The sequence below is a fragment of the Octodon degus genome, unplaced genomic scaffold (genome assembly GCF_000260255.1).
Source record: "Octodon degus isolate 3935 unplaced genomic scaffold, OctDeg1.0 scaffold00268, whole genome shotgun sequence".
NCBI lineage: Eukaryota > Metazoa > Chordata > Mammalia > Rodentia > Octodontidae > Octodon > Octodon degus.
Window position 1 is genome coordinate 967,996 of NW_004524844.1, and position 26,376 is coordinate 994,371.

The 26,376-nt window shown below is 47.4% G+C and overlaps 1 protein-coding gene across 2 annotated transcripts in view; it reads left to right on the top strand.

Moving 5' to 3' along the window:
- The window catches only part of Nup62 (nucleoporin 62), a 29,769-nt gene extending 6,107 nt beyond the window's left edge, over positions 1 to 23,662 (top strand). The window contains exons 1-2 of one of the 2 annotated variants that reach the window (XM_023706672.1): positions 9,480 to 9,501; positions 21,018 to 23,662. In XM_023706672.1, the coding sequence (XP_023562440.1) occupies positions 21,082 to 22,644 (1,563 nt within the window). In that variant the 5' untranslated portion in view covers positions 9,480 to 9,501; positions 21,018 to 21,081 and the 3' untranslated portion in view covers positions 22,645 to 23,662. Of the gene's footprint in view, positions 1 to 9,479; positions 9,502 to 21,017 lie in introns of those variants that run through there. The other variant, XM_004646418.2, reaches the window with a different exon arrangement.
- Positions 23,663 to 26,376: the final 2,714 nt, after the last annotated feature.

Sequence of the window (26,376 nt, forward strand, 5' to 3'; positions counted from 1 at the left end):
ATGCAACACCTAGACTATCTGCTCCTAAAAGGAACAGGTATTCTATGACACCCTCGCTAGCCCAGCTGGAGGAGCTGCTGATTTGTTGCTGTTGTTTGGTGTGTGTTTTTCATGTTTTGTTTTTACAGTGTCTCCCTATGCAGTTCAGGCTATCCTTAAACTTACTATGTAGCTCAGGGTGCTTTCAGATTCATAGCAGTCCTTCTGCCTCAGCCTCGTAAGTGCTGGCCTTACAGGTGTATGTCACACCTGGCTGAGAAGCTGCTGATTTTACAGAGAAAATTTAGAAACACCTATTTTTTTCTAGGAGAGCCAAGTTTTGAAGGTTAACCCTCACAAGCCAAGAGTGTGTCTGGAACTCCAGCTACAGGCCATTGTGTTCACTGATTTTCCCTTCCCAAATTGTGATGCCCTGCCGTACATAGCAGGGTGTGTGAAGAACCAAGTTTCTTCTCTCTCCAAAGAGTTCCTGATTATCAGGGCAGATGCTTCCATGCTGATCATGGCAGGATTGAGAAGGACCCAGACCAGCTTGGTGTTAAGTGGGTAGGACTTGTGGAAGGCTGGTGGACTGTTAGCCTATCTCTTCCCCCCTGGCCCTGTATGCTTTAGCCAAATCCATGGGGACATGTCTGTCTCCCCATGGAAACCACCCCTCAAGGGGACCCAGGAGTATGTCCATAAGGAGTTGTGACAAGGACACATCATGAGCACCACAGAAATGGGACTGGGTCACACACACACACACACACACACACACACACACACACACACGGAATATAGGAAAGATAAGCACTCTTTAGATCTCTGGGTACACTGAGAATCAGGGAGTGAATTTCCAAGAGAGGGCAAGAGGTTAAGATTTTTATGAGACTGAAGATGTCTGAAAGGATCTGAATTGGCAATTATAGCCATCTCAGAAATGCATTTCCTGTTGTCTGTTAATCTAGGAGCACCTGTTTTGTAACTAAGATTACAGATTAAAGTTATCGATTGTGAGGGCTTCTTAGAGTTCAGGATTTCGAAAAGATTCTTCAGACTGGGCTGGCCGATTAGCTCAGCGGATTAAAGCGCCTGCAAGATAGCCCAGGGGCCTGGGGTTTGATCCCTGCCCCCAAGGCACACTGAGACTGCATTGAGACTGGGTGTGGTGTGCACCTGTAATCCCAGCACTTGGGAGGCTGTAAACAGGTGGATCACTATGAGTCTGATCTAGTGGTGAGACCCTGAACACCATGTAGACCCTTCCCTAGAATACAAAAAATAAAGATTCTTCAGACTTACACAAGGATATTTGGTGTTTTACCCTTTTGGGAAAGAATATCAGCTTGGGGGAAGAAAAGATGGTTTTTGCATTTACCTGTATCTGTACTGTTTTTAGTCCTGCTTTGTGACTGTCCAACATGTCCTGGGCCAGAGTGTCTTATCAAAAAAGTTTGGGTGCTGAGAATGTTAACTCTTTTGTCTCCACAGTTAGCAGCTCAATATGATGCCACACTGCCTGGTCGGAGTCCTTATACTCTGTGCCTTTGGGCAAGTTACTTAAGTTCTCTTGATTGCAATTTGCTCATCTATGACGTGAGAATGGTAGTAGTTCCCACCTATAAAGTTCCTGGGAAAAATGAATCTGTGCAGGTAAATCCCGAAAAACAGCCTGGCACATACTCAATACCCACGAAATGTTAGTGTGGAGACTATCTGGAAGTGGGTAAAGGCTTGAGGTTGCTTTTAGTTCTCAGAAGCAGAGCCACCCCCACCCCCTTCCTCTGGCTGCTGTCACCTAGATGCCAGAGACATCTCCATAGCAACCCAGCCTGGACTCTTCCTTCCCTCCATCTCTCCCTGCTGACATCACTATTGCCTGGGAAGCTGGTGTTGACTTGAGGAGAGAGGGCCAGAAGAGGGAGTGCTAGAGGGAGTGTGGGGGCCACACACCCATGTCAGACTGCTGTTCCAGCCACATCCCGGAACTTGGTGTCCTCTCCATGCTCAACCAAGTCCTGTACGGAGCCTCCTGATGGCATGCACAGGTGATCAAACCGTTTCCGATTTCCTCCCAGCCTGTTCTCAAGCAGCAGCACCAGCCCCCCCAGGAGAAAACATGGTCGCCTGCCCACTGCTTTAGCATCACAGCTGCCCTCCACACTAGAGCACCCAATGGTTCGTTCATTGGCTTAGTGTATAAATCATATGGCAGCAAAGGATGGTTTGGGAGTTTTAATGCATTTACAGAGTTGTGTAGCCACTGCCATAATCAATTTCAGAATGTTTTCTTCCCCCAAAAAAGAAACACATGGGCACTGCCACTCAGTTTTTTCCTCCTGCCCAGCCCTAAGCCACACTAATCTACTTCCTATCTATAGATTTCTTTCTTCTTTTTTTTTTTCCCCCATCCATAGATTTCTTTCTTTAGACATTCTGTCGAAACAGAATTGTGCAAGTTGTGACCATTTTTTCTGGCTTCTTTCACTCAGCATAATGCTTTCAGGGTTCATTTGTAACAGCCTCCATCGTTGCTTTGCCCCTATCATTCTGGGGATGGAACCAGGGGCTATCTAACACTGAGCCACATCTCCTGCCAGCTCTTTTTATTTCTAGTTTTGTTATGTCTGTAGTGCTAGGAATTGAGCCCAGGGACTTTGCACTGAGCCATATCCCAGCCCTGTGTTACATTACATTTACCTTAAGTTCCGCTTATATTATATTACGTTACATTACGCTGTGTTTTGAGTCAGGATCTCGCCCCTGACTCAAACTCACTATGTGGTTAAGGCTGACCTTGATCTCACTATATAGCCCAGGTTGGTTTGAACTCATGGCAATTTTCCTGCCTCAGCCTCTTGAGTGCTGGGATTTTATAGGCATGCACCACCATACCTGGCTTCCAGGTTTTTTGTTTGTTTTCAGGTTATTTTTTTTTTTTAATTTTTATTTATTTGTGTGTGTGTGTGTGGCCAGCTCAGCCCACCAGGGGGCGGGGCTGGCTGGCATGTGGTGCTGGGGGATTGAACTCGGTCCCTGTGCTTTGCTAAGCTTGTTCTAAGTAGGTGCTTTAGACCACTGAGCCATCTCACCAGCCCCTGTTTTCAGGTTATTTTTAAATGTATTTAGTACCTGAAGTTATCAAAAGTTTTATGAACCTCAGATACTGTTTGGTTGGAGGGGAATAGTTCCTTCAGGCAGTTCTGATTAGAGTGAAATAGTTTAGGTAGGTTGGAAGATGGTTTCCTGGTCCCTGGGAAGCCTTTTCCTGGTCACCATAGCCAGCACTTCCTGCTTCTGGGGGTCTGCCTTGGAAAGACACCTGCCCTGTTGCCCAAGGAGGCATGAACATGGACGGTGCTTGTTGCTGCTTCGTTGGTAATAAAAATTTGTGTCCATCATAAAGGTACGGACAAATGTTATGTGTCCCAACCCCTTGGGGGTAGCAGCTCAGAGAATGAGACCAGTGGGGTGACTTGCAGTGTGGCAGCCTGAGTAATTAGCAAAAGCACATGATAGCATGCTGTCTGGCCATGACAGGTCACACGGATCAACTACACAAGTTCTTTCTTTCTTTCTTTCTTTTTTTTTTTTAATGCAGAGATTGAACTCAGGTCCTTGAGCTTGCCAGGCAAGTACTTATTCTACTGAGCCATCTCCCCAGCACTGCTACACAAGTTCATAGTGGGTTACCTCATGGGTGCTAGGGTCCAGAGATGAAGAGTGTGTTAAATGGAAGCTAACCTTTTATACAAAAAATGTTTTTAAGTTCGGTGCATAATTAATTGTGTAGTTAAAATTTAAATGTTAAAATGTTTGTTAGGTGGTACCACAGGAGTTCATGGTGGGTTCAATATTAAAAAAAAAAAAAAAAACTTCTTTGCAAAAAGATAGGGACCCTAGCACTAGAGTATTCCCTAAATAGCTTCCAGTCCTATTATTTTATATTGAAAGTGATGATTCTAGGATCTGCTTCAGGAGCTAGACACAGTGGATTCCTTGAACCTAGGAATTCAAGATCAGCCCGGAAATATAATAAGACCCCACTGAGAGAGCATGAATCCTAAAGTCTGCTCTTCTGCTGGCTTCCTGACTTCTTTAGGAGAAGGAAGAAACGAGGAAACAGGTCTGAGCTAATTGGTTTTTTCCCTGGGGCAAGTTGCTGTTTGTCCCTCCACCTGAGCTCCTTGGGTGTTTGCCAGACCTCAGAAGTGACAAGGAAAATATAATTGCTAATTAGTCCTGCAGCGACTTTGGGTGGAGAGAGTTATTTTCCAAGGGCAAGAAGAAAGAAGAGAAAAGATTGAAGAGCTGCAGATCCAAGTTACTTAGGTTTCACCTCGTGTAGCAAGTGGCAGAAGCAGGGCTTTGGGACTTCACATCTCAGCAACTTGATGGGGACCATACAACTGCTGGCTGTGATGTCTAAGGTGTTAAGTGAAGGATGGTTCAGAACCGTGTGTGGAGCATGCTGCTTTTTCTTATAAACAGGGAAAACAGAAAATGTATTTGCCTAAATTTTCAGAAAATACCTGAAAGAGGCACAAGTAACAGCCTTTCTCCAGGGATGAGGCCAGGTAGCTCAGAACAAAGGAACACAGTTTTTATAAGTTTGTGTATGTGTATTTCTGTCTCATTCTCTCTCTAGTGGTACTGGAGCTTCAGTATAGACCATCACCCTAAGCTACATCTCAGTCCAACCCCCAACACCTTTGAGAATTTTTTTTCTTTTTTGTTGCTGAGATGAAGTCTCACTAAATTGTAGACTGGCCTTGAACTAGCAGGCTTGCTCTTCTCTCCAGTTTCGGGCTCCCAGAATACAGGTGTGTGCTGCCAAAAGCGGCCAAGTTTGTCATTTTTTTTAAGTGCTTGCCAGGGGTTCACTCAATTGGTTGAGAAATGGGATGTGCAAAGCCTCCATGGCTGGCACTTTCGGGTGATAGTGAACCTTTTAGAGGCAAGTACCCAAGCTGCAGTCCCAAGCCCACTTATGGTGTTCATCACAAAGTGCCAATGCTGCTAGCAAACCTTAATGCTGAGGTTTAGCATAGAACAAACAATTCATATATTAACGTCTTTCATCTTAAAAGCAAACGACACATGTCATAGGTGTCACCACGAGTCTTTGGCATTTAAATGTTGAGCCTGTAAACGTGCGGTCCAGTTTCTATGATTCAGCCTGGGAGGAAACACTGCAACAGCCTAAGGTCTGATCCCTGTTCCCAGTGAGGAGCTTTGTGCTGCCCCGCTCCCTGAGAAGCAGACGCTCACCCACCCACCCTTCCTTTTCCTGTTGGTACCCTTAATGCAAGTGGGGATACCTTCGAGGTTGAAAGGCCTCAGGGAGAAATAGGCCAGAGGAAAATGGGAGCAGAATCTCAGTGACCTAAAGACGGAGCTAGAGCAGGTGAAAACCTGAAGGGTATCTGTCCTGTTCACCTCCCTGTTCGTGGGGATGCCTCACACTGTGGGAAAGCGATTTGTTTAGAGCAGCTAAGGGTGACCTGAGGTCTCTACTGCATATTTGGCCTGGAAAAGCATATCCATGGCCCCACCCTGGACTGGGTTCCACTGAACTGTACTTTGGAGGAAATCCCTCCTCGTGGCCCTGTGAGAGGCCAGCCACCAGTAGTTCTTGCCAGCAGCCAGGGGGAGTCTCCTTAGAAACCAGGTTTGCCCCATAGGAGCCCTGCAGCCCCTTCCTGCCTCCTTGGGGGCACTGGCCCCTCTGCCTCTGCTGAGGTCAGCTGAGCAAGGTACTCATTCTTCATCCCTTAATTTCTATTCTTAAAGGCAGACATGGGCCAGCCAAATAGCTCGGTGGATTAGAGGCTGGGGATTGATCTGTGGGCAGACCTGCCTGCCCCGCCCCCAGGGTGTGCTAAAGATGTCAGTTGAGATTGGGCACGGTGGTGGATGCCTGTAATCCTAGCTCTTGGGAGGCTGTAAACAGGTAGATCACTACGAGTCCAATCTAGTAGCAAGACCCTGAACACCCTGTAGACCCTTCCCTAAAAAAAAAAAAAAAAAAAATACTTAAAGGCAGACTTTATTTTATTTTCTATTGTATTTTAGTACAGGGTCTCACTACACAGATGAGAGACTTACAGTGACACTCCAGTTTTCAGCCTCCCAAGTGCTGGGACTATAGGTGTGCACCACCACACCAAATCTCAGCCAGCCCCTGGGGGCGGGGCCACAGCAGCAGGTTCAACCCGGGTGGCTTTAGTCCGCTGAGCTATCTGGCTAGCCCATGGCAGACTTTCTGAGCTCATCTAGTATTTGAGGTTTGGAAGTTTTCTTCCACACAAGGGAAGGGTGGAAACTACCTGATTAATTCAAAGGACATTTAATTGGGCAAGCAACAGGAAGTGTTGTTTGCTGGCTGGGGTGCTGCCCAGTGGAGAGCTCGGGGAAGAGATGGGACTTTGGGTAGGGGATCCTTACAAAAGCACAGACCCATGTGGTGAGGACAGCGGCCAGGCACCACTGCGGGAAGGCAGCCCCCGGAGCCATCAGCGGTCCCTGGCTGAGGCCACTGGTCTGCTCGCCCCTTTCTACTCGTCTCCCTGCTGCCCTTGGTGTTCTTCTCCCCTCCTCTCGTCTCTGCTCCCACAGTCGTCTTCCTATAATTGGTCTTCCTCCCCCATCCCATCACTCTTTTTTTAAGCTGATTGCCATTAAAAAGACAAAAAGGCAGGTCCTGCAGAGAGCTCCTACCCTGTCCTCTCTGGCCTAGTGCTGTCATAGCACCACCAGGTGGCAGTCTGCTGCCTGGGCTTGGTTAAGAAATTAGTATTTCCTGGGCTTCAAGAATATACCTTAGATTGGAAAAAATTAAAAAAAAATTTTAAAATTTAAAAAAAAAAAATTGGAAAAAATAAAAAAAAATTTTAAAATTTAAAAAAAAAAAGAATATACCTTAGGGACTGGGGAGATGGCTCAGTGGAATAAGCGCTTCTCTGGCAGAGCAAGGTCTGAGTTCAATCCCCGGTTCCGCCAAGAAAAAAAAAAAAAAAGAATACACTTGGCACTTCCTAGCTCCTAATAGGGGTCCTCTTATTTCTTTTTTTTTTTTTTTTTCAGTTTATTAAAAAATTCTCTGTAAAACATAGCATTTTATTTTAAATAATAAATATATCGTCCAGGAGAATGTGCTCTTGTGTACCAACTTTATCTTTTCTCTGTTGCCACTGCCATTGTTATTCTTGGACTTCTTTTTTGATGAAGCTACCAATTCTTCCATCTCAGCATTTCATTTATGTATTACTCCATTGCTTCATGGCCTTTATTAACAGTGAAGATGTCATTCTTGCCATCAGTGCTCCCAGATAAAATGAGCAGGGGACCACCCGCTTGGGTCCCTCTCCAGTCCTTCTGTAGGACAGGAGCTTTCTTTCTCTCAATAAATATATTATGTAAAAAAAAATAATAATAAAATAAATTAAAAATATATATATATTATGTTTGTAACCTCTGCTTGTTCCTAAAATTCACTATTTTTAGAGAACATGAACTTGTTCCAGGTACTTTTTAGGTCGGGAGATCACTTTTCCCCTGTATCATTTGGAGGTGATCCACCCGAGATTAGTTTTTCTAGTATCAAAACTGGAGATGGAAAAAAAAAAAATTCTTTGGGCTGGGGAGATGGCTCAGTAGAATAAGGCACATGGGCCTGAGTTCAATCCCGCTTCCACCAAAAAAATAAATAAATTTTAAAAAAATAAATCAATAAATGAAAGAAAAAAAGAGGCCGGGGAGATGGCTCAGTAAGCGCTTCTCTGGCAAGCACAAGGGCCTGAGTTCAATCCCTAGTTCCACAAAAAAAAATAAATAAATAAAATGAGTAGTCTTTTGAATAGCAGTAAACTTGTTTTATAAACAGCATTAAGTGTATTGAACTTTTCCCATCTGTTAAAAAAGATCTCTACTTTCCATTTGGATTAAACAGCTCTTTTTTAGCGAGTAAGGATCAAAACGTCTTCTGGTACCTAATGAAGCACTCTAAAGGGGTAAGTGTCTTTGACTGTGAGACCCCCATATCTGTCCAATGATCTTGGTGGAAACCTCCAAAATGACACAGGGAGCAAAACTGATCTCAGGTGGGTGACCTCCAAACCATACAGGGAACCTCCAAATGACAGGGAAAAATGATCTCCTGACCTGACCTGCATGAGTTTGTGTTCTCTAAAACCGAAGAATGAATTTTAGGAACAAATGGAGGTTATGAGCAGAATATATTTATTGAGAAAAAGAAAGCTCCTGTCCAAGAGAGGGACAGGAGGGGGGCCCGAGTGGGTAGTTCCCTCTCATCTTCACACCCTTGCTTTTACAGGTGGGGAAGCTGAGCCTCAGTGGAATCTAGGAGTGGAGGCACTCAGCCATAGCAGATGGGCTGCAGAGCCTACTCTTGTCCCCTGTCAGCTGCCAGGGGACAGGACCATGACTGGAAGGAAAAGCTCTGGCGTTAAGAATGTAGTCTGGCCTGGCCTCTAAAAGCAGCTGTGGACTGGCCTCCCTGGGTGAAGGGACACATGAAGTGTTTGCCGTTTACCCCCAGGGCCTCACAGCCTCTTTCCCTTCCCCCAGTGCTCTAGACGCCCCTGGATTCCTATTCATGACTTTGTCGATTAGCCCTGAAACGTTTGGCTGGACTCACTACTGCCCTGATGAGGTAGAGCTTCTGTTAGGAAGGGGTAGGTGGTGGGGTCGCCATCCCACCCCAGAGGGTCTCGACCCTGCTGAGAGGAGAAGGTAAAAGAAGGGAGGGGGGGAAGAAAAGGGAGGGGAACCTGTGTCCGCCCTCTGTCTTCAGCTGCAGGGCCAGCTGTCCTGGGCCTATACCAAATCTGCCATGCCCCACCCCAGTCTCAGTAAACAGCACCTACCAGCCATGACCCCCACCCAGGGACCCTCATTCTGGCTCTGCTGTTCGTTTGCTGTGTCACTTGAGGAGGTCATGTGATCTCTCTGTGACTTTTCCATCCAGGAAATGTTCAGTGTGCTGCCTGCCACATGGTGCTTCTGCCTCAGTGCCAGTTTGTAGTTGGTGCTTGAGAAAGGAACATTGTTCTTAGTTCTCTTTCAGACCATGAGAAGATCTGGTGCCTCCTGCATGTCAGGCACTGCTCTAGATGCTGGGACTGCAGAGCAGGAGGATCTTGTCCATGGAACCAGCCCTTCACCATTGTTACCCTCTGTTCCCGAAAGTACAGGTAGCCCTTCTCTACCATAGGCATCCTGTCGCTGTCTGGTGTGAGCAGAGGTGAGGGGACATCCACACCTCAGCGTTCACCTTTCCGCACCAAGACCCCTGGCTTCGGACTCTAGGCCCTTTCTTGCCCTGTGTTTTACACCAGTGGTGGTAAAACTATGGCATGCATGTCATTTTTCTTTTCAGACAGTTATGTGTGAGTTCTTTCTTTCTAAACTAAAACTTCAATGTTCAGGTTTAGTTGCAGTGTTGATGTTTTGCAATAAGTGAGCTTTGGTGTGCAGTACAAGCAGTCGTCTCAAAAGGTTTGCCATCCCTGTTCTGTTTTCCCATCCATTTATCTAGATTGAGTTCTTTCTCCTTCCCACTGTACCACCAACCCAGGTTTTCTCTGGCTGCTCTCACAGTTGACCTCAATCTTAATAGCTTAAAGCAACACATTTAACTTTGCATAGTCTGGAGGCCAGAGGCTGAGATGAGTCTCCAGGGTTGCCAGGAGGCTATCCTCCAGAGGCTGCCAGGGAGAGTTCACTTCCGTGCTGTTCTAGCTTCTGGAGGCCACCTCCTTCCAGTCTTGTGACTTTGTCCCTTTCTGCCTCCTCACTCCACTGAAGGGCCTAGCAGTTGCCTTGTCTACCCAGATAACTCAGATCAGATACAGCTATTCTAGGCATGAGGAAAATGGGGGACAGGAAATCAGGAGCACCCCAGAAACCACCTGCTGGGTTACACTGTCCTCCTGCTGTTGTCTGTCCCACAGGACTGTGTTCTAGCTCTTTACCTGTCAGGACTCACTGTGATTCCCTGTTAGGTTTAAGGTACCCACCCTGTCTACCCCAGCCCGGCCTACCCAGCTCCCTTGCCTTTTCCTCTAGGGCTGTGTCCTGCTACCACACTATGCAGGCATAGTGGGTGATGTCTGTGGCTCTGCCATCTCACCTGCTGGAATTTAAGCTCCAGAAGAGAACAGACTTAGTCATAGCCACAAAAGGCACCTAATCCAGCAACTGCTCAGTATTGGTTATGTGAACGATGTCATATGGGCAAAAATTTGTTTACTTTCTTCAACCCCTCCAGGGAAGGCTTGTGTCCCCGTTTTGTTGGCAGTTTGCTTTGCATAGTGCTAGGTGCATTTCAGAATGAATAATTTAGATGTGAGGCTGGGGGTGCATACCTGTAATCCCATCGTTCTGGGAGACCAAGGCAGGAGGATTGAAAGATTGAGCTCAGCCTGGGCAACTTGGTGAAACCCTGTTTCAAAACAAAAAGGGAATAGCCATGAGGTAGCTTAGCAGATTCAAGCATGGGACCAGGGTTTGATCCCTGGGACCGAACGCCATGCTGGCTCTGCCCTCAGGAGCGCTGAACCAGCACTCAAGTCCAGGCGTGGTAGCGCACACCTGTAATCCCACTGCTGGGGAGGCTGAAAACAGGAGGATCACTACAAGTCCAAGCTTCGTAGTGAGACCCTGTACCAAATACATAAAATTAAAAGAAAAAAGACAAAATTATTTTTTTTGGGGGGGCAGGGGGCAGTAACTCATTATAAAGGCTAATCTCTGTATGGAAAAAAATCTTTAATTTTTTTTAAATTTAGAGCCAGATGTGGTGGCATGTGCCTGTAATCCCAGCTCTTGGGAAACTGAGGTGGGAGGCTTGATCTGAATTCAAGGTCAGCCTGAACTACATATTAAGACCCTGTCTCAAAATAATAAGTTACTATTATTATTATTATTATTATTATTTAGATGAAGTTAGGACTTGGGGTAACAAAAAAAAAACAAAACTGAAGATGAAGGTGGTTAAGACAGTTGGTAGCGGGGCTGGAGAGATGGCTTAGTAGTCTAAAGCACCTACTTGGAACAAGCTTGGCAAAGCACAGGGACCACAGTTCGATCCCCCAGCACCACATGCCAGCCAGCCCCGCCCCCTGGTGGGCTGAGCTGGCCACACACACACACAATAAATGTAAAATATAAATAAATAAACAGCGGAATACATTTTAAAAAAAAAAAAGACAGTTGGTAGCAACGGTGGAGAGTCTTGGCTCCCCAAGCTGGGGACAAGATGCATCTGTAGGTGGGGGTGCTTCTGTGAAGTTAGGGTCTGTAGCAAAGGCAGGTGCATGCGGAAGAGATGGATAGCCTGCCCCCCTCCCACGCAGGCATGCTTTCTGCCTTCCCAGGGAACAGGTGGATTTCCTCCTCACGTGCTCCAGGGCCCTTTGCTTCCTTCCCGGGAAAACTTCCCCCTTGGTAAAACTGTTTTGTTTTTGTTTAATGTATTTGGTTGTACAATCTTACTACACAGCTCGGACTCATGATCCTCTTGTTTTTAGCCTCCCCAGCACTGGGATACACGCGTGAACCACCATGCCTGGTCTTGGTGGCCAGCATGGCATGCTGTACCAGGAATAAAACACAGGTCCTTGTGCTTGCCTAGGCAAGTGCTTAGACTGCTGAGCTATCTGCACAGCCCTGGAGAATTCTTAAAAGACCTTTTTATTCTCGATACCAATCCAAAGATTTCTGGTACTTGTATTCAGTAATTTAACACTATATAGTCTAATTAAACCCTAATTGTCCATATGACAGTAGTGAGTACCAGTACAGCTGGCAATTGTCATAAGTTGATAAAGATTTGAACCTTTTACAGCTTAGCATATTATTATGACATTACTTTTTACACCTCATAGTTACTCGTTTGCTAGATGGTTAAGACCAAGTTAAGGGGAGACCTGTATACGTTTTTTTTAAAAAATTAACTTTCTGCTATCTAACAAGGTCAGTTAAGTCTCCTCAGAATTTATTTTGGACCCAAGTATGGCACCTCTTAGATCTTCTGTCAGTGTCAGCCATCTGGATGTATCATGGCCATTGCTTGACCAAGTTGCTTTTTGTGACTCTCCTTAGGTGCACTATAGAATATAGTGCAGAATCCTTTCCTCTGTTATCCCATAATCACCTTATCAGAAAACCAGGGATTCAACTAAGTTACAGGATGTCACAGCAAAGGTTCTCTTATATCCTGAGTCCTCATTGACCTCAGAGGGCTAGGGCCAAAATGTTGGCTATCCTCTTAGCCCATCTATCTCTCTAATTTTTGGTCTCCAAATCGCAGTTGTTAAACATCCAGATACTCTGTAAGGGAGGCAATAAGCTTAACATCATTCTGAACATCAAACATCTTAGATGTAAAGTAGAATTTATTATTTCTAACAACCGTACATATTTTAATATTTAAATCCCTATAGAATGTTAACAGACAGCAGTTACATATTTGTACACAGAAATTTAAAAAAACGATGGGGCTGGTGAGATGGCTCAGTGGTTTAAAGCACCTACTTAGAACAAGCTAAGCTAAGCAAAACACAGGGACCGCTGTTCAATCCCCCAGCACCACATGCCAGCCAGCCCCGCCCCCTGGTGGGCTGAACTGGCCACACACACACAAAATAAATAAAAGTATTTGTTTAAAAATAAAATAAAATAAAATAAACTACGTACAACATTGCAGTTGGGGAGATAGGTCAGTGGCTTAAGCACCTGCCTGGCAAGCACAAGGTCCTGAGTTGGATCCCTGGTGCAAAAAAATTGCAGCATGACTATCCTAATGACACTTGGTGACATACTTAATTTTCATTTTGACATAGTCCTCTTAACCAATCATCTCTTAGCTTTTAAGAAGCTTTATGGGGCTGGTGAGATGGCTCAGTGGTCTAAAGCACATACTTAGAACAAGCTCAGCAAAGCACAGGGACTGCATTTCAATCCCCCAGCACCACATGCCAGCCAGCCCGCCCCCTGGTGGGCTGAGCTGGACACACACACACAAATAAATAAAATTTTTTAAAAAAGAAGCTTTATGTGAGACTGGGCGTGGTGGCACGCGCCTGTAATCCCAGCTCTTGGGAGGCTATAAACAGGCGGATCACTACAAGTCTGATCTAGTAGTGAGACCCTGAACACCCTGTAGACCCTTCCCAAAAATATAAAAAAAAGAAAAAAAGCTTTTACCTAATTTGTCATTCTTTAATAGAATCTGAAAGTCTTATCATAATAAGCAATCTTTTACATTTTTGGAAGACTTGTATATCTAGAATCATGAGTATATATAAGACTAGTCAGATTTTGTTGTCTGTCAATTAGCAGAGATCCCTTATCAGAAAAAGTTGGAAGGAATAGACTCTTTTGTCTATAATACTCATATTTTGTATCTTTGTATTTTGTTTTGCCTTAATGCTTTCAGCTCAGTTATCTCTATACAATCTATCACCTATTTAGACCTTAGAGTTCTATTTTGTCAGTTCCCTCAGCATTGTCATTAGCTTTTTCTCCACACCTAGCTTCATGGTACAGGCTGATGGCACTCCCTGGTGCCCATATAGATTGCTCATCATTCTCTTGAAAAACACAGGCATATCCTCTACCCGAATTAACTTTTTTTTTTTTTTTTATTATTACCTGCTTGAATTATTTTTCCATCGCTGTACTTCCATCTTTTTTTTTTTTTTTTGCGGAACCAGGGATTGAACTCAGGCCCTTGCGCTTGCCAGGGAAGCGCTTATTCCACTAAGCCATCTCCCCAGCCCCCCAAGTACTTCCATGTAAATTTTTTTTTTAAATGTAGTAGTGTATATTGATGAGTGAAGTTGTAGGGATTGACTTCTGCTTTGGTTTTTGTAGTTGAATTTTGATTGTATGTGAGAAACCTGTGTGCTGTATTTTGGAGGAGGAAGCTAGATATAGCCTCCCTTAGCCAAATATAACCCATTTGTTTTTTGTTTTTGTTTTTGTTTTTGTTTTTTATTTGTGTGTGTGTGTGTGTGTGTGTGGCCAGCTCAGCCCACCAGGGGGTGGGGCTGGCTGGCATGTGGTGCTGGGGGATTGAACCGCGGTCCCTGGGCTTTGCTAAACTTGTTCTAAGTAGGTGCTTTAGACCACTGAGCCATCTCACCAGCCCCCAATATAACCCATTTGTGAAAACAAGCAAATTAATTTACTTGAAGGATAATGTAAGTCAGTAACACCATAGAAATTAGCCCGAAGTCTGGATTGGGCCTATTAATATTACCAAATAAAATCTGAAAATAATTTTTAGTTGATATAAACAGTTTGGGGCACAGTATTTCTTTCTTGAATGAAGTGACTCAAATATGAAAAAGTTATCCTACTTTGTACCCCTTTGGAGGCCACCACCAGGCCTGTCACCATTTAAATGGGATGTCAAAGTCAAGCAACCATTTAAACCCCTGTGTTGCATTTTTGAAGAGCCCTTTAAAATGTTTTTCCTTTAATTAATTTCTATGTTAACCCAATATTTCCTTCTTTATAATTTCTAGATTTTTATCAAATACACAATGACCAATTGAGTGCTGTGAGAGTCGGGGTGATGTAAATAGTTTTGAGTAGATTAAGCTATAACTTTGAGTTTCCCTGTGTAATCAGCATTAACGACACCAGGTAACACCTGAAGACCTCTTTGTATTGGGGCTGTGCCCCCGGTTGCCACTTTCACTCTGTGTCCTCAGGGCTAGGTGAGCTGCTAGCAGCAGGTTGATTGTCTTAGTACAGGGCATGAGCTCCCTCGCCCATATTCCCCTCCCCAAGCTTTATAGGGGCTAGGGCCCTGTAGCCAAGGCCACGGTGAGTCACTGTATGTGCTGGCTGTCACTCTGGCTCTGATACCTGGATGTTATGTTTTTGCCCAGATTTTAAACATAGACACGATTTTGAGGCAAGTGCCAACAATGTGCATAGCCAAGGCCACAGTGTGCCATAGTCATGACCCTACTACTTAGCCCTAGGCATATAGGACTGTAGGTGGTGGCACTCACGCCAGCCTCCATCACTGAACAGAGCATGTAGATCCATAGGACCGGAGCATGGAACCCTTCCTGAACCCAGTTTATGCCACTTGCAACCAACTGCTGGCAATTTAAAAGAATTTTTTCCTTTTTCATCTCATAGAGCAAAGCTAGAGGGTTTAAACTCTACCATAGGGGGCCTGCCCCTTAGCTCAGTTCTTTAACTGGCTGCTTCAACAAAGCAGTCAGGCTCAGGTTGCTGTGGTTCGATCCCCACAACACAAGACAGCCAGTCATGCCTTGAAGGCATTGAGAGCAAAAAAAAAAAAAAAAACTTCTGCCATTTAAAAAAAATAATAATAAAATAAACTCTACCATACCTTTTTTCTGTCGTCATCCCGTTTGGGACTTGATTTTTTTTTTTTTTTTAATTATTTTTTGCAGTAACAGGGATTGAACTCAGGACCTTATGCTTGCCAGGCAAGCGCTTATTCTACTAAACTATCTCCCCAGCCCAGGGGGACACAATTTTAAAACACTACTCCACCCTCAGTTCTTTGTGGTGGTCTTAGAAAGTAATGTAAATACAAGAACCAAGAAAACAAACATTTTTACATACATCTATAAACATCTGTGGTTCTTGAAACTTTGTCCCATTTTTAATTCACTATAACTTTCTCCATTTGGACTTCTATCAAACCTGTTGCTCTCTTTAAGCTTGTTTATCTATCTGGCCCAGTTTCTGGCCCTAATGAGCCTCCATCCCCATGCTTTACACCTGATATTCCAGTACCAGTACAGGCCTGTGCTGAATACTGGCTCTAACCAATTTACTTCCCTCCCCTGTTGAATGCTCTCCAAGTGTTTCTGCTGCCCACTTATCTCGTACCTGCTATTCAGGTGCCAAATGTAAGGATTTGTTGGTCTTTCAGTAGTCCCCCAGAGAAAACAGCAAGAACGTTTAGAAAGTAAAGACAAGGTGTAATAGCTGAGGTCAGCTGGTGGACCATGCCTGATTGGCAGAGGACCCCAGAACATCAGGGAGTGCTTATTTATACCTTTGCAAAGTTACAAGGCACAGGTTGCCTAACGACTAATAGCCCACAGTGTCCAGGTAGGATGTTTTTCTCAAGAGTGAGGTAGCTTGACTGCTTTAGGCAATGAGGCCTCATCCTGCCCTCCCACACAGGATCAATTTCCAGCATTAGCAGCTCCCAGCAGCACATGGGTCCATCCAGGAGAGAGGAGGTACAAGCTTCTGGGTGCTCCTTGACCCACTGGTGCTGTGTCCAAGCCATCCCATGGCAGGAGTGTACAGAGTACCCTGAGCATCTTCCCTTCGTAGCACAAGATCCAGGGGCTGACTACATGCTCCACCACATCTGTCCTAGGAGAGGATCATGCCTTGAGCTTCTAGCATAAGAAAGGAGCAAAGTACAGAGTATAGTTGCTGTTGACTACACAGCACTTTGACTCCATTGTGAATCAGGGACCATGGGATAGGGACAGGGCAGGGCTCAGTCCTGTGGCTTGGAGCAAGGTAGAACTTCGGGTTTTCTGTCTGTAGGGCCCACCATAGGTTAGCGTTACATAGGCTGTCAGGCAAGGCCTGAGACAGACCTCAGGTAAACGGAAACACCCATCTGGATGTTCCAGGCCTTAGCAGTCCCTTCCTAGGACCTGAGGTCTGGACAGCCTTCCTGCATACTCAATGTTCCGGTCATCCCAAACCGCTTCACATCTCAAAGACACCTATGTCACCACTCTGCCTTCACCTGGGCTCCTCTTGCACCTGCACAGCCTCTGAGTGGCCACTCTTGGCTGGCCCTGGCAAGCCTACTGCTTTTCCCTCATTGGCTGCTCCTGGGAGCCTGGCCCTGAAGCTTACATTGGACACATCTGTAGCCCTCACTGTCTACAAGGAGAACCTGCCCCTGCAGTGTGCTCGGGAGTGTAAAGTCACATGTCAGAAGTGAAGAGCAGGCCTGAGTCCGCACACAGCGGGGGTGTCGGAAAGCAGTGGAACTTTGAGTCAGTGGGAACCATAACCTAGTCACCCCTTGCAGAAGGCTGTTCTCTTTAATAGTTGCAAAAAGTTTTATAAATGCTCTTCTGGACAGTTTTAGCTACAGCTTATTAATAGCAAAAGCTCTCTGAGACTGAGAAGTGAGATGTGTAGGTGGAACCGTTCAGATGCTTTGGGTGCTAGAAACAAACCAGGCTCTAGGAGGCTTGGCAGTGAGGTATGCTCATGCAAGCCGAGGTTGGTAATCAGAGCAGGGCTCTGTGTTTATGGGGTGAAAAGACCTTTTGCCGAAGCTCCTGTAAGATCTTTTGACAGTGCCACAGCCGGGGTCCTGTCCCACAGAACCAACATCATGGCAGTGCTGGTTTGGGGCTCCCAGGTAGAAGGATGAGGGCACCTACAGTGTGTTTCCTCTCAGCCAGGAGGGATTTCCTGGTGACTGCCAAGAAATAAGAACCAGCTTGGAAAGGAAAATGGAAATGGATCTTCCTCAGGTCAGGCCCTTGACTTCTCAGTTGTGACCTTATCTTTCCTTTTAGAGGACGGGGATTGTCCTTGTTCGAGATGGGGAAGGTGAGGTGCACAGCACCTCAGAGAAGCTCAGTGGCAGAGGCAGAATTCAAGCTCAAGTCTTTGCTTTAAATATCTGGAGACTGGCTTCATACTTAATGGCAGGAGGTACTTCACCGTGACTGCTCGCAATGAAGGAAAATAATATGAGGGGCTGGCGAGATAGCTCAGCAGACTAAAGCACCTGCTTAGGCAAGCACAGGGACCACAGTTCGATCCCCGGCACCACATCCCGTGCCTGCCCCACCCCCAGAGCAGACTGAGCCGGCAACAGAATCCAGGCATAGTGTTGTACACCTGTAATCCCAGCACTGGGGAGGCTGAAAACAGGAGGATCACTATGAGTCCGAGCTATGTATTTAGACCCTGTAACAACCAAATACATAATATTTATGGGCGTTAGGTGGAAGTTGGAGTACAGAGTAGTGGTGGTACCCTGTGGACCATATAGTGGGATAGAAATAAAGGGCTTGGGGCCAGGGAGATGGCTTAGTGGAATAAGCGCTTCCCTGGCAAGCTCAAGGGCCTGAGTTCAATCCCTGGTTCCATAAAAAGAAAGAAAGGGCTTTATAGAAGTACTAAGAGTAAAACATAAGATAAATACTGGAATGGCAAATAAATGACCAGCACTTCTAACAGTTTGAGGATAGGATATCGCACAAAGTTCTAGTGTGTTGTGGACATGCATAATGACCATGACAGTTACTCGTGGCCAGGCGTCACTTGTGGGACTGAGATACAACTATTTCTTTGAAATCCACCCTGTAGACTCAGGTAGAATCATGACCCATAGGGTGGAAGAGAAGTTCGTTTGTAGAGTGTGCTGATGGAAATATTTCGTTGCTGAACACAAAATAATAAATGAAAGACTACTGGGCTGGTGAGATGGCTCAGTGGTCTAAAGCACCTACTTAGAACAAGCTTAGCAAAGCACAGGGACCGCGGTTCAATCCCCCAGCACCACATGCCAGCCAGCCCCGCCCCCTGGTGGGCTGAGCTGGACACACACATACATACGTAAATAAATTTTTAAAAAAAGAAAGACTACTATTGTAAAAAAAGAAAGAAAGAAAGAAAGAAAGAAAGAAAGGGCTTTATTGTGTGTGGGTAAACATAAGCAACTTCCTTTCACCTGAGCCTCTGTCCTTGTAGTGAGGCCATAATCTGATCTCCCTCTGGGGCCTGTTGTGAAGTTAGTGGAGGGCCCAGGTGGGAGTGGCTGTAGCCCATTGTGGCCACACCAGGTTTTTGGGCTTGGGGTTAGCTACCCAGAAATTGCTACCTTCCAATTGACAATTCACGTCACAGCCTTAGGACCTGCTGGGTGGTGGCAGTAAACCGTAAATTCTTCTTCTTCAGTAAACCTAAACTTGAGGTCAGCCACACCCCGGTCTTAACAGAAACTTCACAGCTGAGCGATGAGCACCTCCCTCTGTTGGCTCCACATGCTTCAAAGCCTCAAGATGCAGCTTTCCATCTGCCTTTGGGCAGGCACAGTGTGACTCAGGGTGCTGCCCCCACTTGCCAGTCCAAGGAGGACACACCCAGTGCTCTGCAGTAATCTGCTGGAGAGTTTAGCGCAGGGTCCACCTTGTCACACCTCAGATCTACCAGGTGCTGGCTCTCACAGATGACCACAAAATTAGTGTTCAGAAATAACAGGTATGGGGGCCGGGAAATGGCTCAGTAGAGTAAGTGCTTCCCTGGCAAGCGCAAGGGCCTGAGCTCAATCCCTGGTTCCACCAAAAAAAAAAACACGTACTGATTTCCCTTATGCTGTGGTTAGACATCTAGAATGAGCTTTACAGGGCTAAGCCAGGATAGGCGGCTCCAGGGGAGAGCCCATTTCCCAGCCTTTTCGCACTCCAAGAGCCCACCATGTTCCTTGGCTGGTGGCCCCTTCCTCACACTTCAGGCTGCTTCCGTCAGCACATAACATGGCTGATGTGGTCTGCCCCTGACGTTTTCTCTGCAGCCTTCAGCCAGCTTATGGTCCCCAGCCACCCAGTTCAGGGTCCCCCTGCCCTGCCAGTGAAATCTTAACAGCCAGTTTAGGAGAGCTTGTTTAATGAAGTCAGTGTGTCACACTCCTGTCCCACTGGCTTGTGCGTCCACTGCTTCCTTAGAGTTAATTCACGTACTGTAATTTGGTTTTTTTAGAATCCAAGCCCCATCAATTGTGTGTCTTTGCTGTAGAAAGAGTACATTTAGAAACTGCTGCAGCTGGGCAGGGAGAGGGCGCCTGGCCTGCCTGTGATTGCCTGGCCCTTTCTCCTCAGCTGTGCCTCATCTAACTGCTGCTGCTGTAGGGTGTAGGGTGGTGCCTGTCTTCAGTCTCTGAGCTAGCAAGGTTCGTGGATGGGCCCCCCGGAAGTCAGTGGCTCCAGCAGATCCACGCCTTGGGTTCTGCTGCTGGCTTCCCACCTGCTAGCTGGTGACCCTGGACAAATCATCGTAGCCTCTAAGCCCCTCTCTTCGTCTTTGCTGTGGGACAGGCCTCCTGCCTGAAGGAGCTCGTCAGAGCTGCCATCTGTCCAGGCGCCTCTGCAGGCCCATGTTGCATGGAGTGCCCCTATGCAGCGGTCCCTCGCCCTTTCCCCACCTTGCACACTCCACTTTTGCAGCCCCTAGGTGACTGCTGGGGACTCCTGCAGCTAGACATTACAGCAGGGGTGTGCTGATCCTTGCAGCTTCAGGGTGCTCTCTGTCTCCCACCCATCTTCTGTGATGGCTGAGAAGCTGCCAAGGGGAAGGTCCAAGTGTGTACTACCCGGCCTCCCCCACAGTTTGTGGGGAGGTTCTGGCTGCTGACCCACACCTGTTGATCCCTGAGCCAGTCACCATGGGCATGCAGTGCCCTGGCTGACCACTGGGCCTCATACCACCCTAGGTTAGGAAGGCAAAGGCTGTGGCATGCGTGCAGTCCATGGTGGTTTCCGGAGCTGGACTCAGGCCGTACAAGGTCAGAGTGGCACTCATGGTGGCACGAGCCAGGTCAGCTCCCTCTACACGCATGCCCCTTGCAGCAGGAGGGAACAGCCCTGTGGTGGTGTTTTGTCCTTTAGTCCTGCTCTCCAAGAGTGCCTCCTTTTGGACTCCTCAGGGCTGAGCTCAGGTCACGGTCTGTCTGCCTTCTCTGGCAGCAGGGCTCCCTGTGCTGACTGGATCTGCTCCGCCCAGGCACTCCCAGCTCTGAGTACCGCGCTCCCACTTGTGGATGTGTGCTTCTGGATCTTGCTTTGCTGGCTTAGCAGAGACTAGTGTAGGTTACACAGAGGCAAGAGGGAAGGCTTCTGTCTCTTCTAATTACCCAGTCCTGCCCCCCTCCAAGCCAGCATGTGCTATCATGCTAGTAAGGATGCCTTTCCAAAACTGCCATCTGATCATGTCACTTCCTGTGCTTTAAAAATCTCCCCAAGGTTGCAGACGCTGGCCGATTTGCTTTGGGAGCTGGAGTAGCTGTTGCCACCAGAGTCTGGAACCATGAGCGGGTTTAATTTTGGAAGCACTGGCACTTCCACAGGTGGATTCACATTTGGCACTGCAAAAGCAGCAACCACCACACCTTCAGTGGGGTTTTCTTTCTCCACTCCTGGCACTGGAGGGTTTACCTTCGGCACTCCCTCCCAGCCCGCTGTGAGTACTCCTTCGACCAGCCTCTTCTCACTCACCACCCAAGCTCCAGCCACTCAGACCCCAGGGTTCACCTTTGGATCAACTCCTGCTTCCACCGGAGCTGGCTTTTCATTAGGAATCAGTGCTCCAAAGCTAAGTTTGAGCAGCACTGCTGCCACCCCAGCCACAGCAAACCCCAGCGGCTTTGGGCTCGGTGGCAGCACCCTCACCAATGCCATGTCAAGCACTGTCACCTCTAGCCAGGCGACGCCATCCACTGGCTTTGTGTTTGGTTCCTCTAACACCACCACAGCTCCAGCCACTACATCCGTAGGGTTCTCGTTCACCAGCGGAAGCACATCCCAGGCTGGGACCTCTGGCTTCAGCATTGGCTCCCTGGGCAGTGCGACTCAGGCCCAGGCCCAGCCCACAGCACTGTCCGGATTACCCTTCACTGCATCCACGCCAGCAACCACTGCAGCAGGGGCCAGCCATCCAGCTGCCCCCACACCCGCCACCACCAGTGCAGGTCCCACCCTCTTCGCCTCGATAGCAGCTGCCCCCGCCTCGTCCACCAGTGGGCTCTCCCTCTGTGCTCCAGCAACCACCTCTGGGGCTTCTGGGGCCAGGACCCTGGGCTTCAGCCTGAAACCCCCCGGAGCAGCTTCTAGTACTTCCACAGCAACAGCTACAACTACGGCCACCACCACTACCACTGCCACCACCGGTTTTGCCTTAAATATAAAACCCCTGGTGCCAACTGCGATTTCAAGCAGTGCAGCAGCAGGTACGACCGCTCCGTCAGGCTCTGGCGCAGCTGCTGGAGTGGCTGCCTCTCCTGTGATGACCTACGCGCAGCTGGAGAGCCTGATCAATAAGTGGAGCCTGGAGCTGGAGGACCAGGAGCGCCACTTCCTGCAGCAGGCCACGCAGGTCAACGCCTGGGACCGCACGCTGATCGAGAATGGGGAGAAGATCACCAGCCTCCACCGAGAGGTGGAGAAGGAGAAGCTGGACCAGAAGAGGCTGGACCAGGAGCTCGACTTCATCCTGTCACAGCAGAAGGAGCTGGAAGACCTGCTAAGCCCTCTGGAGGAGTCGGTCAAGGAGCAGAGTGGGACCATCTACCTGCAGCACGCTGACGAGGAGCGGGAGAAGACCTACAAGCTGGCCGAGAACATCGACGCGCAGCTGAAGCACATGGCCCAGGACCTCAAGGACATCATCGAGCACCTGAACACATCTGGGGGCCCTGCTGACACCAGCGACCCACTGCAGCAGATCTGCAAGATCCTCAACGCACACATGGACTCGCTGCAGTGGATCGACCAGAATTCGGCCCTTCTGCAGAGGAAGGTGGAGGAGGTGACCAAAGTGTGCGAGGGCCACCGCAAGGAGCAGGAGCGCAGCTACAGGATCACGTTTGACTGAGCGCAGCCCCTTGGGGTTGTGGGCTCCGGGGCCTGGGGCTGTGTCTGATTTGGGCTGGCAATGAGACATTTGTTTCTTTCAAATGATTGTGCTGTTGAAAATGGTTCTGTGGTTTGACTTTTCCCATTAGCAAATAGCAAGTATTCTGTGCATCTTCTGGTCCGGGCAGTGGCCTGGTGGGGCTTTCTGTTTTGTCTGTGGAGCGCTGGCCCCATATCACCTACTACAACCACCCACCTCATCAAATGATAGAGAAATGCTGCTCCACCTAAGCAGTCTCCCCAGCCAGAGCTGGCTGGGCAGCCCCTCTGTCCAACACATACGTAGCCATAGCCCAGTGGAAAATGACTGAGGTTAAGGACTGTGCTGGCAGCTGGCTGCCTAGGTGTACAAGAAGTGTCCTGAAAATTAGCCACGAGACAAGCACATTGTGACCAGGACACAGTGGGATAGAAGATTCCAGAGAAGGAGACAGTCAGTTGAGGCCTTACAGGGATGGAGGAAGAGCAGAGGACGTGCCAGCTTGTCCTCAGGGCTCACCTGGTGTCCCCTCCAGGAAGCTGCCTGAACTGTGCACAGCTGCTGTAGCAGGTGACCGCCTGGATCTGTGGAGCATTCTGAGCTGGCACCTCTCGTGGTGAGACTTGCTGTGCCACACTGTGCCCACCATGCTTGTCTAGCTCACCGTTAGGTTGTGAGCTCCTACAGGCAGAGGCTACTGGGTTCCCCTGTGTGTGCCCAGTGCAATCCTGGTCACATTTACTCAGTGACCAAACATTGCAGATGAAACCCAGCATCATTCTAGTCCACAAAAATGGCTACTGAAATGGGCTTAGTTGCCAGAGATCAGCTCGGTTCTGAACCTCCCTATGCCAAAGTTAACTTTGGCTCAGTAAAATATGGGGTGGCTGAGCCTGGGCTCTATCCTGGGGGGTCTTTAGTGTTTGTTTTTATACTTTGCTGCATTCTCTCAAATGCCTATAATTCTGTTGCTTTCCTAAATAAAATCAGTGTGTAAAACAAAACCTGCTGATTGGATAAATGTTGGTAGAAGCTGCTGAAGAGAGCAGGTTCCAGAAGACGGTGGGTGAGCTGCTGTTCCTCTGAAAGGCAGCCACCTGCAGAACCAGCTCCACTGTGGAGGTGGAGCCACCCTCGGGTGAGAGGGCCCACTAGTGTCTCCTCAGGGTCATAGTGGTGGCCCTTTTCCTGTAGAACCCTGCCTCAGACCAACCATGTTCCTGAGACGCAGGAAGGGTTATGACCTCTCCTTGGCTTGGCAGCCTTCCTTATTGTCAGTTGGGCTAGCTGAGGGCTCTAGCAATGCTTTGACAGTGGGGAGCAGGTAAAACTAGGGCATAGGCTGCATGGGAGGGCTGAATTGGGGGCACTGTGCCCAAGCCCCTGCCCCACACCCACCCTCTCCCACAGTCCTGTGTGATGCCAAGCACTCAGTTCTCACTCCCGGAGCTGGGAGTCTGGCCCACTCCTTCAGCTGGTCCCACTAAGATAGGCCACACATTGTGAGGTTGTACCCAGTTTCCAGAATTTCCTTGGACTAACATGGGTGGGCTCTGAAGGATATCCTTGCTGAAGCCATCAGACTTGGGCGGAAATAAACAGGGGAACCCAAACGCAGCTCCCTGAACGCTCCCGACACCCTAGTCTTTTTGTGTAACCCATGGGCCTTGGCCCTGATCTGTCCCCGCCTCCCAAAAGGAGGCCTTTGCATTCCCATGGAAAACAAACAGCAGCTGAAATTTGACCTGGTCATGCCTGTTTCTGAGCACCTATTTCATACCAGACCCTGATCTGCCATTGGAGTTAGAAAATGGAATCATTTTTCTGAGCCCACAAGGTCATTACTGCCAGGAGCTGTGCATAAGAAGAGCCTAAGTGCATTTCTAATGTGTGTGTATATATATTTATTCCTACTTGCATTTTAAATGAGTAAAACTTAATTGCTTCCTTACAGTTTTAGGTTTTGGCCAGTTTCTTTGGTGTTGGGTATTGAGGGGGGACTTCTGCAAGCTGAGTGCACTGTCCACCCCTGAGCTCCAGCCCAGCAAGCTGGTAGTTACAAAAACAGATGTGGATGTGGAGGCGCACACACCTGTAATCTCAGCACCCAGGAGTTGAGCCAAGAAAATCTCTTAAATTCAAGGCCAGCATGAACTGCATAGCAAAATCCTGTCTCATAAATAAACTGAAATTGTTATACTTTCCTCTCACACCCCTGGGTACTTTGGGAACCTCACTTTGAAGAACATGTGACTAGAATTAAGTCCAGACAGAGGCTATGCGGGTGCTCTGGACAGACATCTCGGAGTCAGCAGATTGCAAGAGGATTGCTGGCCTTACAATTGCACTTTCTCTTTCCAGGAAGAGGACAGGCAGATGCAGCTCCTTGCCAGTCCAGACACTTGGCTTCCACCAAGTTCCTCTTCATTAGCTAATATGAAGACCAGTGTGACTAAATTTGGAATCGGAGGCTTTTAAAGGTGACTCCTCACTAAGCTCTTACTGTGTCTCCTTCCCTTGTTTAGGAATAAGAGTGCCAAGTAGATACGTGGCTATACTATACCTTGCTTTTAATCTCCAACTCCAATGACTCGCAGCCCAGCCCTTCCCTAGATGAGCCTGACAGGAACACCAGTTGTTTGGCACCTAAAGGATTGGATTTCTTTTTGGTTTCTGTGGTACTTGTGTAGCCCTGAGCTACCTCTTCAGCTTTTGTTTTTATTTTGTTTTAGAGGCAGGGTCTTGATAAATCTTATAAATTTTACAGGTTGGGCTCAAATTTCTGATTCTCTTGCCTCAACCTAGAGAACTGAGATTACTACAGGCAGAAAGGTCAGATTTCTCAAACTGCTCGTGGTTTTCAGAGCAAGAGAACAGCCTCATCCCCTGTGACAGGCCGGCGTGGTTCCAGCAGTGCTGGGCGTCAGCACTGGTCCTCAGGTGTGGTTTCCAGGACTTCTGGCTATCTGTGCAAGGTTACTGGGCATGATTTGAGAAGAGGCACTGAAACTATATTCACCTCCTGAAAAGGCCTGTATACTAGTGTAAAATGTAGTTAGATAGGAAGTCAGGAGTTTTAAATCTTTTTTTTTTTTAGCTGAGTACTCAATGTTTTTTTTTTAATTGAGAAATAAATATGAATGAGACAGTTTCACAGCTGATTAATAGGACAGTTTTGATAATCAATACAATGTACAATGTTATCTTTTCAGTGGTTATCCATAGTACAAGAAGCAGACAGGATATTCAAGTTTTAAATCTTTGTTCATTTATTTATTTATTTTGCAGAACTGGGGATTGAACTCAGGCCCTTGCACTTGGCAGGCAAGTGCTTATTCTACTGAGCCATCTCCCCAGCCCCCTATCTTTATTTTTAGTAAAATTAATTATAAATATAATTTTAAGAATGAATGACTTAGGGCCAGAGATATAGCTCAGAAGCACAGTGCCTGCCTGGCAAGTGCACAAGTTTGATTCCTGGTTCCAAAAAAAAATGGCTTACAAACCCAGAGGCACAGGCCTGTAATCCCAGCACTCAGGAGGTTGAAGCAGGTGGTTCATTGTGAATTTGAGACCAACCTAGACTAGAGTGAATTGAAAGCCTGAGCTACAAAGTGACACCCTGTATCAAAAAGACAAAATGAGCAACAAAAAACAAAACAAAACAGGGCTGGGGAGATAGCTTGGCAGTCTAAGCACCTGACTGGCAAA